This window comes from Mizuhopecten yessoensis, unplaced genomic scaffold, assembly GCF_002113885.1.
Source record: "Mizuhopecten yessoensis strain PY_sf001 unplaced genomic scaffold, ASM211388v2 scaffold10921, whole genome shotgun sequence".
In the NCBI taxonomy this organism is placed as follows: domain Eukaryota; kingdom Metazoa; phylum Mollusca; class Bivalvia; order Pectinida; family Pectinidae; genus Mizuhopecten; species Mizuhopecten yessoensis.
The window spans coordinates 2418615-2440851 of record NW_018408788.1 but is presented as its reverse complement, the minus strand read 5'-3'; the positions used below and the strand labels follow the sequence as shown (position 1 = coordinate 2440851).

The window sequence follows — 22237 nt, the reverse complement described above, 5'->3', positions numbered from 1 at the left end:
CAAACATGAATTTTATCGGCAAAGGGTGAAAATGTGACTGGGTGAAAGGTTCCCGGTTTACAGTATATCAAGGTTTGGATGCAAAGTGAGAAATGAGTGGCAATACATGGAAGATTGACTGTATATTTATAGCAATACCTGATAGTGGTCGACGTCAATATAACAGAAAACACAACAGAGGTCAAGGATTTACTTGGGAAAGATTTTAATCAAGTTTGATATTGCCTGGTATGTGTGTACGTTAACATGAATGGCTCATATTTCGTACAATCAATATTAATTTACTATGGTTTCATTACTTATATTCCTTTCATACACTATGTACACATAGAACATAATTTGTCACAAAGACTATATATACATCCATATATATATAGGAAAGACACCCTCAGATAACCGTCTCCACAAACATGCATGCTGCTGTCATACATCTATAATATTACATCTCGCATCCACAAGTCTGTAATGGAATCGTAGAGTGAATAATTTATACAATTCTTTTTATCTGGTTACTTTGTCCCAAACATGTGTCGTACATATCCTGCAATAAGCCCAGGGAGCCAACAGAAAATCTCTTGATTCAAAGTAGGGGGTGGGCTTATTACAGGACAAGAAAATAGGATTTTGTCGGCTTTTAATACTTAATTGCAAAATATACGGATGGGCTAATTACCAGGCATGGGCATATTGCCAAATAAATACAGAATGTCACATCAACTTGTTAAATAAAATTAATAATTTATCATAAAATATTACGAAGAGAAGGATCACCACTTAATGGCCAAGAAATATTCTTCGTAGTTTGTAAAAACAAAAACTTGAAAGATTTCATGCATATGATATATGCATAAAGGAAATAAAACTCTTTTAATAAGCTAGAAGTGATGCCCAAATTAAAAACCTCCAGTGATAAATGTTGTAGATGTACATGAGTTATCATTAGGGCTGCAACGATACATATATAACAGTAGGAGCAAAGAGAAAAGATAGGTTGCTAACTTTTAATGGCCATATTACAACTTGAAATAGACTTGGTCCAAAATAAGCATGACTTGAAAGTGACACACGCTTCCCGTCTTTCGACATGCATGCTGAGCTGGAGCTATCGCTGACCATGTTTGAACTGATACGAGTCGACTAAATTCAGAAACAAAAAATCTTGAAAATATCGTCGGTGTATTGTAACCTCCCCAAAAATCATTGTGTATTGTACCGCATTCAAAATATCGCAATATATCGTTGCAGCCCTAGTTATTATCTATCTAATTTTACACATGATTTTCTTGCATACTCTCACAGAAAAAAATGTCAGACATTTGGCATATCAGACATGCTTTTAAAATAAAATGCCGGTTACCAGAACATATAGGTTTTTAAGCAGCACACTCCATTTCTCACATGTAACCTCTCATTCGATATGAAGCATACACATTGAAGTTGCACAATCAAAATACCAACTGAACATGATATTTCACGCAACTTCTTCACAGAACATCTTCAAAATAACTTACTGTAATATAAAATGTTTGATAAAACATGTTAACCTTACCACAGGAACTTGTAAATCATATTAACTCATTCACCCCTGAATTTTCATAATGGACTATTCCAACCTTTGAATTGGAAGAGTTCAAATGTGTCTTCAGGGGTGAATGAGTTAAGTTCTCAAATGTTGAAATAAAAATGATATGACTTTGATGACAAATCACATTGTATTTAACCATACCACCGAGGTAAACCCTATGTAATACTTGTTGAAAATCTATAAAACTAGATACTTCATTTTCAAGAATTGAGGATGAATTTCATTTTGAATCAGTGTTTTACCTAATTAACTATGCAAAAACATAACACAAGCTTTGGTTGTGTCTATGCTTCTATGCACTTATAGTTTAATAGTGACTTAAATAATTTTTAAGAAAAAAAATCAAAAACTCTTGAAGGTTTAGAATTTCAAATATTCTTTATCATAAACAATCTCTGAAACAATCAAAGTAAAACACCTGAAAATATTTACTTACCATTCAGTGAAAATAAAAGATTTTTAAGTTAGATGTATGATGAATGAAAATAAATCTAAATTGTTAAATTGCAGACTAGCAATAAGGGTTCTGAGTATCATCAAGTACGAAGCACTGATTTTGTTATTTCTTTCAAATATTAAATGATATCTATTACACATGCATTCTTTTAGTAAAATTGAAAACATATACATTCATAAATATAACTTCAAATAATTTTGTAGTATGACAATTGTTAAAATAGATTTGGGTTACCATGGCAACATAAAAAGACGAGTCACTGCAGCATCTTCATTGCTTTAAAATATGATTCGTGTGTCAGTGACCTCATTTAAAATTCAGATCGCAAGATCCTCAGTGAGGTCAACAAAACAGCTGGCTGATTAATCAAAACACTGTGGAGAGTTACTTCCCTTTACAAGCTGATACTCACCAACAGGTATGACTTTTGACATACATGTAAACATACTGATATCAATCATTGGGTTATCTCCACCTCCCTTTAAATCTTAAATATCCAATTCTCATAAATAATCGCGCTCCATGCACCATAAGAGACCAGCCTTACACGGTAGGTATCCCCATCTCGTTGGATGACGAGTTTGATTTTAAACATGATCAGGTGGAGATCAGATCCACATGCTATGATTGGATTTAAAGTCAACGTAATGCTCGTTGCAAGCTGAATCCACAACACAGGGAGAATACCAGCTCCACTGCTTCACCAACACCATAGTCTTCAGTGCATTACAATGTTAAACCTTTCATTGTTTGTTCAACACACTTTGATTGAGGTGAAATTTCGCACATCAGTTGATGCTAGCATGCGTCCTGTCGACAGCCGGTGAACTTATAAAAGATCACTGCTTTCATTCTCTCTTTGGTACACCTCAGTATGAGCGCACAATGTTATCAGATCCAGCAGTATAGAGATGGTTGGAGATTTCCCGGTTATCGGGACAACATTTTGATACACACTGACGATGACCACTGCCAAAGACAGACGGAATGAAATCAGAGAAGAGCCGTTTCTCTGTACAAAGGACGACCGTCTGTGACACGAAGCACTGAGGTTCAGAGAATGATCGTGGCAGTGTGCAACGATGGCCGTGACACATTGGACGTCCTTCACATGCGAGGCCTTCGACCTCAAACAAGGACACACATAGATGATGATAAGAGATGGATGGCACCTTGTCTGTGGATATGTGTGACACAGAGCCACCGCGGCCCACATGCGGGATGATGATATGGTAAGTTAGAGCGGGGAGGCCCGCCATGTCGGTCACTTTCACCGCTGGTAGTCCTCCATTGGTTTAACTAGCTGGTCTGAAACATTAAACAAGATACCATTACGATAAATGTACAGTGTCACCACCTTTGTCTATGAATACAGACACAGTTTAGAGATAAGTAAAATGTTTTGTATTTGTAATCCATTTTGTACATCAAATCAACCCTACACCAGTTGTTTTTTCTTAAAGAATTTGACATATCCAAGCAATTTACCCATGAATTAAATGATTATGAACAAGGATGATACCATCTGGGTTAGGAGGGAAGGGGTTTCGATGAAGAGAGACGAAAGGGGCCACCAGCTAAGTCATCTTTATGACCCAATTTTAACATCCAATAAGGGGCAGAAAGGGTGATCATGTTACCCAACCCTGACTGCCTGCAGTATTAGAGCACAATTGGGCGAAATGTCAGCTGACTTTACTGATTCGGCACACTGTGGCTTAGTGAGTTGTTTTCAGTGCTTTAGAGTCTAGACACGGCCATTTACACTCTTTACCTAACAAAGTTAACAGAGGTTTTTGAAAGCTCTTAAAATCAGTTTCCAATTCCTGTTTTTGTTGAGAACAAACTTTGGAATGTTTTCTACTCAGACTACAGCATTACTGATTTAGGAGGCACGGTAGTCTAGTGGTAGGAGGTCGGGCTTGTGACCGAAGGGTTTCGGGTTCGAGTCAAGGCACAGCACTGTGTTATATCCTTGAACAAGAGACTTTACTCCTTTTATTCCACTCTACTCAGCTGTAAATGAGTACGTGGTTGGGCAGTGCTAGAATTGTAGAATGCTAGCTGTGAGCGCTGAAATGGCAGCACCGGCTGTATATATATGCTCCCCGGGGAGTTAAAAACGATATTGGTTGGTTGCAAAGGCACTAAAACCACGGATAATAATTTGTGAACGGCTTTGAGACGACCTACGAACTAGGTTGTGATAAAGCGGTATATAAGAACCACAAATTATTATTATTATTATATATAGGCTGATAACAATGGTTTTACTTAGAAACAAATAATAAATCACATTACTTACCATGACTTACTTTTAAGATTGCCTCACAGACAAACTTGTACTGACTCTGAAAATATAAACAACACAAACATTTTACTTTACATAAGCATTGATCAGGTCTGGAACGAGTCCCATTTAAACCCAAAATTATCAAAGATACTGATAATAAACACATTTTAAAGAAATAAAGATTAACATTCCAAACAGCAATATTTACATTTCCAAGTTGATTTTTTAGTCTGTGGTAGTAATTACGCATTATTTTTTGTGTTACCTTTTTTTTGTACCCAATGGCCTTGACTTTACAAAGCAGTTATATTTTTTTTATTAGATTGTCTAGTTTTAGAAATAGAGCACTGTAATGACCTTCACCTTTAGATGAAAGTTCTGAAATTTATTTTTAGTCTTCCGGGTCAAAGCCTGGTACGAAATATTGATTTTTAACATTAACTCATTCACCCCTGATGACACATTTGAACTCTTCCAACTCAAAGGTTGGAATAGTTCGTTATGAAATTTCAGGGGTGAATTAGTTACCAACACAAATACTCTTAAATCTGATTTTTTCAAACTGTACAATAAGAAACTTTTTGCAGTCAAACTTTGGCCCTTCATCCTTCACTTATAAACACTAGGGGATGTTGTGTAATAATATTTGTGGCCAAAATTTCCAGATATACAGTAAGAGATTTATAATGACAAAATGAGAATTTGCAATGCTCTTCATTATTGTAAATGATGATTTAAAGAGGCATGTTTCCAGGTTGTGCTGTCATCCACTTACAGGTGTTTGTATCAGCATAGCACGCTGGTCTCGCATTTGTCGTACTATAGACAGAGGATATACTGGCTGGTTAGACTCGATCAGACACATGGCGGTCTCCATGGTGATTAGGACCCCTGTCCGCCCTATCCCAGCACTGAAATAAACAATATTATACATCGTTATCATTTTAATTTTTTTCTCCCCCCTCGATACACATGAATGATTTTAATATTTCTTATCATCTTTTTATTTTTTCAAAAAATACAACCTTACATTCCATCCTTTTATAAATTAAGACCACTGAAGAATGGCATAACTTTTTCAGATGGAAGCTACTCCCCTTAAACAAGATTGGTATCAGATTGATATAACCTTCCTGAAAATTTGATAGAAAACAGGCTAAAACAATATGAATATAACTCCTTAAAACATAATTGTTATAAATGCTGCTAAACAAGAATGACACACCTCCCTTTAACAAGAATGACACACCCCCCTTTAACAAGAGTGACACACCCTCCCTTTAACAAGAATGACACACCTCCCGTTAAAAAGAATGACACACCTCCCTTTAACAAGAGACCTACGAACTAGGTTTAACAAGAATGACACACCTCCCGTTAAAAAGAATGACACACCTCCCTTTAACAAGAGTGACACAACCTCCCTTTAACAAGAATGACACTCCTCCCTTTAACAAGAGTGACACACCCTCCCTTTAACAAGAAGGACACAACCTCCCTTTTACAAGAAGGACAATACCTCCCTTTTACAAGAAGGACACAACCTCCCTTTTACAAGAAGGACACAACCTCCCTTTAACAAGAAAGACCAATTCTTGTCAGGCCTCAATAAACATATGAAGGTCCACAAGAATGTATACCTGAAAATGTTACATTTAAAAACGGACAAACTGGTTGTTCTGTATAAAGGAGCAGGCCCCAGATTTGCTTGAGATATCGTTTACTTACCTACAGTGAACTATTGTAGGTTCTACCATCCCAGTACGCTTCTGTCGAACCTTGCCTACAAAATCTAGGAAATCTGCAGGATCATCGGGAACGCCATGATCTGGCCACGCTATATATTGCATGTGAGATATGTGTCTCTCTTCATTTGTCTGCAAATTAGAAATCAGTGGTGAGCAGGAGGAAATAGTAGGACTGATCAACCAAACAATATTTAGGATCACAGCAACATATGAAAATCACAGCTCAACATACAAACTATTAATTAGACTGAATTGCTCCTTTGAATATACCATCGATATTCTTGGCATTTATAAGTTACACAGTATCACATTTTTTTTTTTAAATCACAGAATTCAAAATTCAAATTCAAACTTGAGTAGACTCTACCATACATCCATCTGGATGAGTCCATTATGGTCTACAGTGGTGGAAGGGTTAAAGAAAATTAAAATTTTTGCAAATTTTAAACCAGTTAACTTAACATCTTGAAGGTAAGCTTGATTAATAGGAAGGTCTATTTTTGTCGTGGCAAAGTGTTAGCAATAGGAAATCAAGGGGAGGTAACTCACTGATAAATGTGTGAGGTTAAACTCGCGGAAAGCGAATGACGTTGTGTCCTCTTCCTTGACACAGGTGATTTGCAGCTCGCCGTAATCCACCGTCTCGTAGAGGTCGGGCCAGTATTGGTGACACTTCACCTGTAAAGGCACATTATAAGGTCAATCAAGGTCAAAAGGTCAATCAGTGTCATAAAGTCAATCAAACACTCTTACATCAATATTATGTGGTAATTAATTCTCACAAGTGTGTGTATGGAAAACAAAAAATAAATAGGTGTAAAATTGTTTTTCTTGATGTAACATTCTTGTCTAAGTAAACAATCTCAATCTGCTTATTTGAAACGGAAAATAAAAACCATTTGAATAAATCAGTGTCGAAGACTAGGAGTGACTACATTGGAATACCATTTTCTAATTTAACCATCAGACTTAAGGACATTAACTCATTCAACCCTGAAGACACATTTGAACTCTTCCAGATCAAAGGTTGGAATAGTTCATTATGAAATTTCAGGGGTAAATAAGTTAATAACACAGTACAGTAAAAGTGGAAATTCTTGCATGTGGAAATGTTCCTGCTGTAAGTAAGTCTTCAAATTCATTTGGGTGTGAACCTTTCGTGCTGGAATAATTCTGAAATCTATTTATATACGATATATGTTTCCCCCGCACTTGATGCCAAAAATGCAAGCATTTCCACACTGTGACAATTTCCACTTGTACAGTAAATTGTTCACCGGTCAGTGTTCATTGTTGTCCAAACATGACAGTAAGTATATTGTGAACCAGACATGGTGGTCAGTTTTTTCTTGACCAAAGAGTCACTCACCCTTCCTCGTTCTATCTTGGTGGTGAGCATGACAACGAGTGAGGAGTGTTGCTCCCATACCATCTGCCAGAAGTCCACACACGTGTTTGGCAGTGGGCCCTGCGCCGCGATGTACCTATTTACTATCCCCGAACCAGGGATCTCCATCTGTCAATACAAGGCAGGCCAAAGTCAGGTTTGATAAAGTTATATATTAACATGTGGTCTCTCAGGCAGGTTTGACTGTATATATAGACAGGTGGTCTCTAAGGCAGGTTTGACTGTATATATAGACAGGGGGTCTCTAAGGCAGGGTTGACTGTATATATAGACAGGTGGTCTCTAAGGCAGGTTTGACTGTATATAAAGACAGGTGGTCTCTGGGGCAGGTTTGACTATATATAGACAGGTGGTCTCTAAGGCAGGTATGACTGTAGTTATAGACAGGTGGTCTCTAAGGCAGGTATGACTAGATATAGACAGGGGGTCTCTAAGGCAGGTTTGACTGTATATAAAGACAGGTGGTCTCTGGGGCAGGTTTGACTATATATATAGACAGGTGGTCTCTACGACAGGTTTGACTGTATATATAGACAGGTGGTCTCTAGGGCAGGTTTGACTGTTTATATAGACAGGTGGTCTCTAAGGCAGGTATGACTAGTTATAGACAGGTGGTCTCTAAGGCAGGTATGACTAGATATAGACAGGTGGTCTCTAGGGCAGGTTTGACTATATATAGACAGGTGGTCTCTAGGGCAGGTTTAACTGTATATATAGACAGGTGGTCTCTAAGGCAGGTATGACTAGTTATAGACAGGTGGTCTCTAAGGCAGGTATGACTAGATATAGACGGGTGGTCTCTAGGGCAGGTTTGACTGTAGATATAGACAGGTGGTCTCTAAGGCAGGTTTGACTGTATATGTACAGGTGGTCTCTAGGGCAGGTTTAAATGTATATATAGACAGGTGGTCTCTAAGGCAGGTATGACTAGTTATAGACAGGGGGTCTCTAAGGCAGGTATGACTAGATATAGACAGGTGGTCTCTAGGGCAGGTTTAACTGTATATATAGACAGGTGGTCTCTAAGACAGGTTTGACTGTATATATAGACAGGTGGTCTCTAGGGCAGGTTTGACTATATATATAGACAGGTGGTCTTTCAGGCAGGTTTGACTATATATAGACAGGTGGTCTCTAAGGCAGGTATGACTATATATAGACAGGTGGTCTCTAAGGCAGGTTTGACTAGTTATATTATTAGACAGGTGGTCACTATGGCAGGTTTGACTGTAGTTATAGACAGGTGGTCTCTAAGGCAGGTATGACTGTAGATATAGACAGGTGGTCTCTAAGGCAGGTTTGACTGTAGTTATAGACAAGTGGTCTCAAAGACAGAATTAGTTCTTTAAGCATTTCATATTTTAGCAATTTAATCGTTGTTCTATAAAACACATTGCTTTTGATGACAAACTGATTTAAGCCTGGTAGGGCTCTTTGTTAGTTTTACCACTGTCTGGTTTTACAGTGTGTATGTTCCTTGTTTCAACATTTATACTCATAATATGTTAACTATATATGTACTCACATTTACGTAATTGGCATTGATATATTCATCTCCCGATTTTAATATCACTCTGGTTTGATCATCTGGAAAATAAAATAAAACCATTGAATTGAAACAGGAAATGAACCCATTTATATATTGATCAACCTCTCCTTACAACAAAGTCTTCAAACAAGGTAAGATCTCCGAATCATATCACAGGAATAATTGTCACTTACAAGGTGAGATCTCTTTATCTTATCACGGGAATAATTGTCACTTACAAGGTGAGATCTCTGAATCTTATCACGGGAATAATTGTCACTTACAAGGTGAGATCTCTTTATCTTATCACGGGAATAATTGTCACTTACAAGGTGAGATCTCTGAATCTTATCATGGGAATAATTGTCACTTACAAGGTGAGATCTCTGAATTTTATCACGGGAATAATTGTCACTTACAAGGTGAGATATCTCTGTATCTGTTTTTAGGAATGTTTGCCTCCAACCTAGCTGCGTTCATCGTCATCCCTGGCTTTTTTCTGTACAGTTGCTGTGGACAAAGCAAAATCTTCATTTAACACTATTCTTTTTTGAAATCATGATGAAATGTCACTTTGGAAGAGATCAGTGACCTGGCATTAAGGATGCATGCTACCTCACACATAATTTATATACCTATTACTGTTTGAGTTATCTCCCTTCAAAAATGTAAAAAATCAAATTATGTAAGAGTATTATCAAGTGGATAGAGGAGGTCAAACTACCATCTGTAAAATATATTTCATAGGTTTCTATGTGTAGAACTCTTTAGGATAGGAGACAGAAATCACAGTCAGATACCGGAGATTTGGTCAGAGAACTAACCTCAAATTGAGCGAGGGCGGCACCTCCCTCCAGACTTTCCTGCAGCAGCACTAAAGAGGCCTCCAGGGCATTGGCACCCGCCGTCGTCGTGATCACATGGGACTCAGGTAGGTACTCAAAGTAGTGCTCCTCAGGTGTGTCCTCACTCACATAAACTGTAACAGACCACAGAAACACATAAGTCACGATGTTGGTTGATGGTTTCAGAGTTAACTCATTCACCCCTGAAGACACATTTGAACTCTTCCAAATCATAGGTTGGAATAGTTCATAATAAAATTTCAGGGGTGAAAAACTTAATTGCCTTCATATTGTTTACAGACAAATGTAATCTTTCAGAGGCGTTTTTTCAAATAGTCTATGACAATTTTTTAAAATTTCATCAACTTTGTCAAGAAGTTTGAGATGGGAGTTTCGCTTTTGACTAGATGTTACATATATAAGACAGACGGACAGGCACACAGTCACCAAAAAATACCACAGTACATCCTGTTGTGATGACCAAATATGGGTATTAACTACGGTATTTGTAAATGGTAGCCTAGTTTAATTGAATGAACGTCACTTTATTAATTACAGTAATCCGAGAAGGAATGATGAAGTTGATCGGCATAATTGATATGTACACTACTTCAGACCAGACCCAGTGGAAAATATTTCTCAAACATTTATTCACATCACACAAAAATGTTTGCAGGGTCGTAAACAGTTTAAGATGAAAGGTCTCACCTTAAGACGTAAGTAACCTTATCTAGTGGCGACAAATTCTCTAGAGCTTCAATGAAAAAACAGGAAGTGGACAGAGTTTATAATTCTGATGTTTTGAACCCCCTTCCCTAATAGCACTGCGGGGTGCTAACAACAACCACCTTTCCTTACAAAGGAGAGAGAAAGTGTTTATGGACTTAATACATCTTTCGGATGGTTGGCAGCAGGAAGTCATATCCATATAGCACCAATAAAGTCAGACCTGGTAAACATTGTTTATCTCGTAGTGTTATCAACTTCCTGTCTCCTGGTTTATCACAAACATTTAAAACTAAACACAGCTCCGATTATGTAAAGGGTTATTTTCATGTATATGTGGAAAAAGACATAGTTGTGCCGAGCTGAACTGATGTTTTACCATTCTAATCTTAATCTTAATCTTAATCTTAGTAATACAAATTTTCCTGTCATGTAGAATTCAGATTTATTGTATCCCAAAAATCGAGAACTGGAGTTGAAAACAACATTCAATGGCATTCATTATACACTATACAAAATGCAATGGTATTCTGATCCTTATAATATGCTTTGGTATCCTGGTCCAAGTGTCAGAAATATTTCTTATAACTCTATAAAACTCCTTAACTAAATTGTTCCTAAATTACAAAAGTGTTCTTAACTCTAGCAATGCTTTCCAAGGACAAAACTAAAGGAATTTTCTTTTGTTAATTAACGAACATGGATGAGAAAAATTGACAGATAAATACATCCCAAGTTTAAAGGATCATGTTCTGCTGCAACAGGACATAAACAAGGAATGAAACACTCAAAAAGTAACACTGAATACTTACAAAAGCTAGCCAATTTACGGAACATGATGCTAAATCTTTGCACTAGACTACAACAAGCTGTAAGTGGTCATTATATCCATGTTCATGGAACGATTAAGTGAGATTAGTCAATGGCCGACAGGAAAGGCTAACATCCTAAGGATGTCCTGGTACAGGCGAATATTTCCTGCAATCAGCTGTTCCGCTTCATTATATAGCTTAATCACAATAAGATTTCTTTAATTACTATAATTAAGTTAAACTAATTAGGTGCTGGGATTAAAAATCTACTGATAAAAGCTAAATCAATATTTGTTTTAAAGATGATTAACTTACCAATTCAAGATCATACATAACTAATATAGAAACACCAAAGAATAAAAGCTCATTGTTATATGACAGCTAACAGAGATTGATAAAACAGTTTATATTTAACTGACTGTAGCATTGGCTTTGTATTTGAATGTAAATAAAAAATAGCATGAAAGTTTAAAACAATTTTTTTCTTCTTAATTTTGACCTTTTTTAAAAGATCAGTTATAAGGACAGAGCATGTTTACTTCTCAATATATACATTTTTGGAGAATGCTTTAATTTATATCCATTTTCAATCAAAACTGAATCAGGATATGACTTGCTCAGAAAATCCTGTTGCTATTTGAAATGTCAAAAATATAACATTTATTGACTGACAATTTTTTGTTTAGTCATGAATGAATGAAATAACCTACATCATAAATACTTTACAAAATGTCCTATTTCTTTCATCCCTATATAACTTCAGTGGCCTATTAAACAATTTTCATCATCAATTGCCTGAAAAATATATGAAAAGGTTCATTTCTGAAAGGGCCATATCATAAAATTAGTTGTAGTTCATTACAAATGTTGCTGATAATTTAGAAGGTAAAAATTGTAACAGACCACTAAAGCCTGTCTAAACCTCAGTCATTATTTCTATATAAATACTCCAAATTCTTTGACTGGAAATTCTTTTCATTTCAGTGCAGTACATTAACACATCGATTTATAGTAAAGTTTGAGTTATCAGATCAGGTCACAGAGTACACTGGCGATTAGTCGTGGGCTGCTTTCAAAATCATAGGATTACGCACGCGACTACCTCAGTGACAGACCCGAAAAACCCATCAACGCTCCAACGCCTTCCCATAATTCCACAGATTATGAAATCCAATTAACTGCTGAGCCGGGGTATACCCCCAAACAAATCCACACAGGTAAACAGTACAGTTGTTTTTTAAATGAGTACTTCTCAAGTCACTGTGTCGCCACTGGTATCTCGGGGCAAACCAAAGTCTTGATTCATGTCCCAAAACTTAGCACTGGGGACGTCTTTATCAATCGATCAAAAATTAAATAATTAAGGTGCTGGCTGGGCCCTTACAACTTTTTTAACAGCTTCGTTCATCCCTCTCCCTTCCCAAAATGTTACTTATCCTCACTTACTAGACTCCCCCTCCCCCCAATGATATTACGATATATCCCCATCTATACCTGCCTGAACCCTGTTCTCTATCTCAACTCTAACACCTGCCCCAGTCTCCAGACTACAGTAAGGTAACACTTTGTCCCATTACTGACCTGAATCAGTCAGATGGCATTTCATGCTAATAAGATAGTAAGTGTTACTTTTTTTCTGAATATGTAAAGAATGTTTCCTTCACTGTCACCCTGTTAAAGGTCTTCACAAACGAACAATCTCTATCCTTTGATGTATAATTGACAAATGCAAAGTGATTTAAAATTTATTCATGTTGACTCAATCTTGAAAACATTCACGGATAACACAGTTCAAGATACTCTCTCTTCATAAATCATCAAAGCAATTTTAAAATGCTATAATCATTAAATAGTCAGGATTTATTTTTTAAATCTTATTTTGCATATTTTCCAAGCAAGGATTTTTACATAAACATGTTACCATTACATCGTATTTACTACACGTACATATCGGAACAGATTCGTGGACAGTAGTTACTGTAAAACTAACCAGTTGTTACAGAGAAATAGCCCTTAACCTGACTTACAGAGAAATAGCCCTTAACCTGACTTACAGAGAAATAGCCCTTAACCTGACTTACAGAAAAATAGCCCTTAACAGGACTTACAGAGAAATAGCCCTTAACCGGACTTACAGAGAAATAGCCCTTAACCGGACTTACAGAGAAATAGCCCTTAACCGGACTTACAGAGAAATAGCCCTTAACTTGACCAACAGTTAAGTACCATATTTGTTCTACAATAAGCTGATGAGGCCAACATTCAATATCTGACATAAAGTAGAGGAATGGGTCTACTTGAGGAGGAGAAGGATATAGCCTTCATTTGCATTTCTACTGATCTCAATAGATATGGGTGGGCTTATTACCAGGCATGGGCTTATTGCTGGATAAATATGTTAACCCCAAAACATTGAGAAACTTCGCCTCACACTGTGAAGTATGCTTTTTATACAGTAGAGTAAAAGACAGTAATGCAGCTGTACGCAATGATAGCTAGCCATTTAGTGCACACTGGGCCAACAAATGTTGCTCTCTTGATCAAATCAGCCATTATTCAAATGGGAATTTAATTTCTCTTTTCATCTCTAAACAAATTCTTTCAAAAGAATTTCCTTTGCCTTCTGCCAGTACAGTAGTGTTGGAAATGTTTTGGGAAGGTATTACGATTTGATTGCTTTGTGTGCATTTTTCGCCACACCAGATCGACCGACTTACCGTTGGGCCGAACGATCAACACCAGTTCCCCTGAATGTGTTTCTCTGGATGCGCGAATAAACATGACCACCTGCAACATAACAAACAAATTGTAATTTCACACAAACCAGATGACTACCAATTAACCACCGTCATATTCGTTGTTCCTGAATACAGCATATTTTGTTATATATCTGTAACTTTATTATTCCACTGTGTGAAGGTTAGATAAGGTCTGGTTTATACAGGTTCCGGACTTATTCAGGGTTTACTAATGGTATTTGTACCTGTTCGTGTGTATGCTGTGAAACATCCCGTCCATTGATCACAAGAACCTGGTCCCCCTCGTTGAGCCGAGGAATGGCCAGATCTGCCGGCGTGCTGGGAGCGACCCGGGAAACAATGATGGGCATGCCCTGATCTGCCCCTCCCTGTAAAAGAAGGGTCAATGTATACCAATTGGCTTCATATAATTATGTTAAAGTTGCAGCTATTTTTTACTCATTCACCCCTAAAGACACATTTGAACTCTTCCAATTCAAAGGTTGGAATAGTTCATTATGAATTCCAGGGGTGAATGAATACTAAGCTTAAGTAAAATTAATCTTACTTAACAGATTTCTGTCCAAGACTTACTTGGACATAAACACTTTTTGTAAGGAAAACAACAAGAAATATACAAATCAATACAAAATCAACTCTTCCAAGTCAGAAACGGATCTTATACTTCAAGTTTCAATTTAAACAATGTTCCAATCAATGAAAAAAAATCTTGCTCATATCAAACTTGAAATCTCGTTAAGTTTTGTCAGACTGAAAGCATACTGACCTTGACATTGAACCCGAACCTCCCCTGTTCATCGGGGATCATCCGTATGGTAACCAGACCATGTCCTTCAGGGTAACCATTCCCGTTAGGCTGTTGACAGAGAATAACAATATATATACTAGGTGTAGACAGAAAACATTGTATTTACCAGGTTCAATAGAATCACTTTGTATTTAGATATGTTTTACATTTTATTATGAGTTATGGGCCTTGACCTATTTTTATTTATTTTTTAACTTTGAGCCATTTTGTTATACTCAAAGCTTGAATGCACCAGAAAAAAGGGCATTGCTTTTAAGATTTCAGAAATAGATATGAGCTCTAAAATATAATAGCATGCACATACAGATGTCCAGTGTATATAAATTGATATTTATTACATAATTCTGTCATGGTATTTAAATGGAGACGTGTATTCATTACCTAATCTTAAAGTATATCTATATATACAGATGTCTGAACTCAATGAAAACTTGTGTATACATGGTTCCTCTCTCTATGATATAATACACAGGTATAAATTCAATCAAGACTTACACAGTGAATACAGTTTAATTCATTCACCCCTAAAATTTCATAATGAACTGTTCCAACTCTTGAATTGGAACAGTTCAAATGTGTCTTAAGGGTTAAAATGAGGCATAGCCCCTGGAATTTCATAATGAACTATTCCAACCTTTTATCTGGAAGAGTTCAAATGTGTCTTCAGGGGTGAAATGAGTTAATGCATGTATGGAGGATACCTAAGTATTCTATATATACTTCCCATACAGACGATGGAAACCCTAGTACATCATATTTATTCATGAATATGCATCAGATATCTCCCAACCAGGCAAATCTGTCGGTTACATGTTTTATGTTAATTTCTGTAATTATGTGGTGTCGGGTTTCACTGTGGTACATCTAAAACTCTTTCACGTCATGTCATGCACTGGTGACTTTAATATCGGTGTCACACTTTTCAGAGAAACAAGTCCCTATACAGATACAGCACGGGACAATACCACATTCCATGGAGTTCATTGTGGGTGTTGAATCTTTATCTAACCACCACCGACACATTCCAGTGGTGAATAGTGGCTTATATTGGACTACTGACATAACAAACCCACGCAACCAAAGCCATTTCGTCTATAACTTTCTACCTATATAGACATACCTTATTGTAAGTCCCACTAACTGACATACTGTACACATATGTACCTGTTACACAAGATAGCTTACTGAACAGTACACATGTATAGATACATGTCCTCACATAAACACTAGTACACACATCCTTACACACTATATACATGTCCTAACATAAACACTAGTACACACATCCTTACACACTATATACTAGTACATATGTCTAACATAAACACTAGTACACACATCCTTACACACTATATACTAGTACATGTGTAACATAAACACTAGTACACACATCCTTACACACTAAATACATGCCCTAACATAAACACTAGTACACACATCCTTACACACTATATATATACATGTTCTATCACAAACACTAGTACACATATGCCTGCTCCGACTTCTACACCTATATACCACAAGACACCTTATCTCTCAGCATTGATTAATGTACATCTGTAGGTATATCAAAATTATCATCTTTATACAGTAAATAGATAGAGGCAGGTGTTTACAGTAACAATTATCTTAGCTTGTATACACACCTCAAATACAAACAGGACTGACAGATTGCAGCCGATACACAGCTGATTATTATCAATCTGGATATTTTATATAATACTTGGTACCTTGGTAGACTCCCCATAACATAAGTTATGTATTTGAACCACCACATTACCTAGGTAACATATTTGTACCACCACGTTACCTAGGTAACATATTTGTACCACCACGTAACCTAGGTAACATATTTGTACCACCATGTAACCTAAGTAACATATTTGTACCACCATGTAACATAGGTAACATATTTGTACCACCACGTTACCTAGGTAAAATATTTGTACCATCACATTACTTAGGTAACATATTTGTACCACCATGTAACCTAAGTAACATATTTGTACCACCACGTTACCTAGGAAACATATTTGTACCACCACGTAACCTAGGTACCATATTTGTACCACCATGTAACCTAAGTAACATATTTGTACCACCACGTAACCTAGGTACCATATTTGTACCACCATGTAACCTATGTAACATATTTGTACCACCACATTACATAGGTAACATATTTGTACCACCACGTTACCTAGGAAACATATTTGTACCACCACGTAACCTAGGTAACATATTTGTGCCACCACATTACCTAGGTTACATATTTGTACCACCACATTACATAGGTAACATATTTGTACCACCACATTACCTAGGTAACATATCTGAACATGTGTATCATGTAACCTTAAAACCTATCAAATGTTTTCCCACAACATTCAGATAAGTCTTTAAACATAGCATTATATCAACAGAGATAATTTCTATCTCTCAAGAAATCATCCTTGTGCACTTTATTAATGGTAAGCTGGAAATTTACACACAGAGCACCATCACTGGAACTAGGAATAACAATAATGTACCAGCAATACCTGATATTTATCCAAGAAATAAGTTATATTTACCTGAAAAAATACCTGATATTTACACTAGAATACCTCAGAATTATGTGATATTTACCCTAGGATACCGGAAAATTACCTGAGGAATAGGGTCAACACTCCAGTGGCACTCATAAAGATACTTTGTTTTGGCATTTTTTCCGATAGCCGACACAGCCAGTGTCATGTCTTCAGTACAGATATTAGCCCGGGAAATACATCAGGATCACGTCAGTTCAATGATAACCTCCTCACAAGATCACAGTATCATCCACCTTACATTGTTCTACCCATCACATGCTCATTTCACCATTACTCAACAAAAGTTTCCGCATCATCCCCTTATTCCATCAGTGTTCCATACCTCTTGATCTGACAGAGTCAGCTGAGCCCCCACACCAGTACTTCACCAGTCAGACCAGTAAAACAAGGACTAATATTGGTAACATCCAAACTCATTAGTACCCAAGCACAGTCATTTTTCGTGGTAATCATCTCCAAGAAATATTTCTCTGCAAACACATCAGGAGTTCTCTCTCACTAGCAAAGGAATAGTGCTCTGCAATGCTGTTTACGGTGCGAGAGTTTAGAACATCTATTGAAAGTCCCCCATCCTTGTAATTGGACGAAATGATGACATTCGCAAATCAATGCTGATTTAATTTCACTCTGAGCATGAAATTTCACTCATGCGTTCTTTACAGAGGCGATAAATGTTTAATTCTGTGTGTGCAAAACAATCCTTGGCTTTTACGTCAGAAAGACTGATATCCACCTCACCCTCTGATCTGTCGAGTAATGAACATCTCCACAGACCATTTTTTCCCCAGTTTGTCCATTACATCACAACCTAATACATCCTACGTCTAAAGATCCCTGGAGACGGATGACTTGTCAATATCAAACAAATCTAGGAAATAAACTGAGCACATAATTCTCCCCAGTGCATCATAACAGTCGTCATAATCCAATTATTTTTATCAATATTTTGCATATTAATATCCGGGTAAAACTATCATTTTACTCCGACTACAATTTGATGTAAACGTCGTAACAGCAGAAGTATCTATAGCGGCCAGGAAGGAAGTATGTGTCTACCTAAACTGTAACTAAATGTAAAGGGAAGGAAATGTGTGGGCAGGCTCCACAACAGAAATTACACCACACACAACATGTTGTCATCAGAGGTCATGACCTGTGTAGCCCCAGGGTCAAACGTACTCTCTCCAACTATACACAGTAGTTCTTATACCTACTTCTCTAAGCCTGCACAAGTTCGTGGACAATGTACAAGCGTGTAGTATACCTGTGTAAGATCTTATCTTAAGTGATATTTCTTGATGATAATTGAGCTCAATTATAGTAAACTAACCATACTGAGTCTATCAACCTCATTAGCATACCGTGCCGGCTCCTATAGTCTCTTTAGAAGAACTATACCAATTTGTATTGAAAGTCTTTCAAAGATATTTCTTGAAGATCGGTGCCAAATTTAAGATTTTCTTGAAGATCAGTTCCAATGTGTAGGACCACTATTGAAGATCTGTTCCAATGTGTAGGACCACTATAGAAGATCTGTTCCAATGTGTAGAACCACTAGGACCACTAATGAAGATCTGTTCCAATGTGCAGGAACACTATAGAAGATCTGTTCCAATGTGTAGAACCACTATAGAAGATCTGTATCAATGTTTAGAACCACTATAGAAGATCTGTTCCAATGTGTAGAACCACTATAGAAGATCTGTTACAATGTGTAGGACCACTACTGAAGATCTGTTCCAATGTGTAGGACCACTATAGAAGATCTGTTACAATGTGTAGGACCACTATAGAAGATCTGTTACAATGTGTAGGACCACTATAGAAGATCTGTTAAATATGTGTAGGAACACTATAGAAGATCTGTTCCAATGTGTAGAACCACTATAGACGATCTGTTCCAATGTGTAAAACCACTATAGAAGATCCGTTCCAATGTGTAGGACTACTACTGAAGATCTGTTACAATGTGAGGAACACTACTGAAGATCTGTTCTAATGTGTAGGACCACTACTGAAGAGCTGTTCCAATGTGTAGAACCACTATAGAAGATCTGTTCCAATGTATAGGACCATTACTGAAGATCTGTTCCAATGTGTAGAACCACTATAGAAGATCTGTTCCAATGTGTAGAACCACTACTGAAGATCTGTTCCAATGTGTAGGACCACTACTGAAGATCTGTTCCAATGTGTAGAACCACTACTGAAGATCTGTTCCAATGTGTAGGACCACTATAGAAGATCTGTTACAATGTGTAGAACCACTATTGAAGATCTGTTCCAATATGTAGGAACACTAGGACCACTACTGAAGATCTGTTCCAATGTGTAGGACCACTACTGAAGATCAGTTCCAATGTGTAGGAACACTATAGAAGATCTGTGCCAATGCCTTTGATAGCTATTAAAGATCTCTAATAATCGATACCTAGAATATCTATGGAACTTAAAGATCTATCAATCTTTTAACAGATCTGTTTTAATTCCAAATCTATATATATTGAATATCTGTCCTAAATCCACTGATCTGTAGAAGATACAAGGAGTTTGTCCTATTGAGATCTGTTAGACCTATTTTACACATAAACAGGTATTGAACAGTTCGGGGTTCCCCTCAGTGTCTGCGTCTACGTCCTGTGAACACCCACACGAAGCAAATCTGTGCGTGTAAACATCCCATTGCTGGGATGTCAATAAAACACCCACACACATTTTTCTTGGAAATGTTTTTCGCTTTATCTTTGCTCCCTGGCAGACTGCATGGAAACCAGAGGTTGTTATACATAATCTTTACAATCATATACATAGACTAGTCAGCCCTCATTTTTTGCTAGGGTCCTAGAGGGAGAGAGGATGGTGAGGAAGGGTAGATAGAGGAAGGAAATGGAGAACGTACACTGGGGCAGGGGAGAATAGACACTAAGGAAGGGGAGAACAGACACTGGCGCAGGGGAGAATAGACACTAGGGGAGGGGAGAACAGACACTGGGACGGGGGGGAACACACACTCTGGGAGGGGAGAACGGACACTGGGGCAGGGGAGAATAGAGGGGAGACTAGACACTGGGGCCGGGGAGAATTAAGTCACTAATGGAGGGGAGAACAGACATTGGGGCAGGGGATACACACTGGGGCAGGGGAGAATTAAGTCACTAATGGAGGGGAGAACGTACACTGGGACAGGGGAGAATAGTCACTAAGGGCGGGGAGAACAGACACTGGGGGAGGTGAGAACAGACACTGGGGCAGTGGAGAATAGACACTAAGGGGGGGGAGAACAGACATGGGGGCAGGGGAGAATAGGCACTGAGGGAGGGGAGAACAGACACTTATGGAGGGAAGAACAGACACTGGGGCGGGGGAGAATAGACACTAATGGAGGGAAGAACAGACACTGGGGAAGGGGAGAATAGACCCTAATGGAGGGGAGAACAGCCACTGGGGCAGGGGAGAATAGAGGGGAGACTAGACACTGGGGCCGGGGAGAATTAAGTCACTAATGGAGGGGAGAACGGACACTGGGGCAGGGGGGAACGGACACTGGGGCAGGGGAGAGTTAAGTCACTAAGGGAGGGGAGAACAGACACGGGGGCAGGGGAGAACAGACACGGGGGCAGGGGAGAACAGGCACTGGGGCAGGGGAGAATTAAGACACTAAGGGAGGGGAGGAACAGACACTGGGGCAGGGGACAACAGACACTAAGGGAGGGAAGAACAGACACTGGGGCGGGGGAGAATAGACACTAAGGGAGTGGAGACTAGACACTGGGGCCGGGGAGAATTAAGTCACTAAGGCAGGGGAGAACAGACACGGGGGAAGGGGAGAATAGACCCTAATGGAGGGGAGAACAGACATTGGGGCAGGGGATACACACTGGGGCAGGGGAGAATTAAGTCCCTAAGGGAGGGGAGAACAGACACGGGGGAAGGGGAGAACAGACACTAGAGCAGAGGAGAACAGACACTGGGGCAGAGGAGAACAGACACTGGGGCGGGGGAGAATAGACACTAAGGAAGGGGAGAACAGACACTAGTGGAGGGGAGAACAGACACTTGGGCAGGGGAGAACAGACAATGGGGCAGGGGAGAACAGACAGTAGGGGAGAGGAGAATAGATACTGGGGCAGGGGAGAAGAGACACTAAGGGACGGGAGACGAGACACTGGGGCAGGGGAGAATTAAGACACTAAGGGAGGGGAGACCAGACACTGGGGCAGGGGAGAATAGACACTAAGGGAGGGGAGACTAGACACTGGGGCAGGGGAGAATTAAGTCACTAAGGGAGGGGAGAACAGACACTGGGGCAGGGGAGAATAGACACTAATGGAGGGGAGAACAGACACTGGGGCAGGGGAGAACAGACACTTATGGAGGGAAGAACAGACACTGGGGCAGGGGAGAATAGACACTAAGGGAGGGGAGAACAGATACTGGGGCAGGGGAGAACAGACACTGGGGCAGGGGAAAATAGACACTGGGGCAGGGGAGAACAGACACTTAGGCAGGGAAGAACAGACACTGGGGCAGGGGAGAATAGACACTGGGGCAGAGGAGAACAGACACTGGGGCAGGGGAGAATAGTCACTGGGGCAGGGGAGAACAGACACTGGGGCAGGGGAGAACAGACACTCGGGCAGGGGAGAACAGACACTGGGGCAGGGGAGAATAGACACT

General features: G+C 38.7%; 1 protein-coding gene across 10 annotated transcripts in view; it reads right to left on the bottom strand.

Annotated features, from left to right (window-relative positions):
• Positions 1-188: 188 nt before the first annotated feature.
• The window catches only part of LOC110463738 (tyrosine-protein phosphatase non-receptor type 4-like), a 191050-nt gene continuing 169001 nt past the window's right edge, over positions 189-22237 (bottom strand). For 9 of the 10 annotated variants that reach the window (XM_021518566.1, XM_021518571.1, XM_021518568.1 and 6 more), the window contains 12 exons: positions 14928-15017; positions 14386-14529; positions 14120-14189; positions 9844-9998; positions 9439-9529; positions 9017-9078; positions 7453-7599; positions 6633-6761; positions 6064-6212; positions 5111-5246; positions 4348-4393; positions 189-3350 (listed from right to left, as the gene is read on the bottom strand). In XM_021518566.1, the coding sequence (XP_021374241.1) occupies positions 3313-3350; positions 4348-4393; positions 5111-5246; positions 6064-6212; positions 6633-6761; positions 7453-7599; positions 9017-9078; positions 9439-9529; positions 9844-9998; positions 14120-14189; positions 14386-14529; positions 14928-15017 (1257 nt within the window). In that variant the 3' untranslated portion in view covers positions 189-3312. The remainder of the gene's footprint in view (positions 3351-4347; positions 4394-5110; positions 5247-6063; positions 6213-6632; positions 6762-7452; positions 7600-9016; positions 9079-9438; positions 9530-9843; positions 9999-14119; positions 14190-14385; positions 14530-14927; positions 15018-22237) is intronic. The other variant, XM_021518570.1, reaches the window with a different exon arrangement.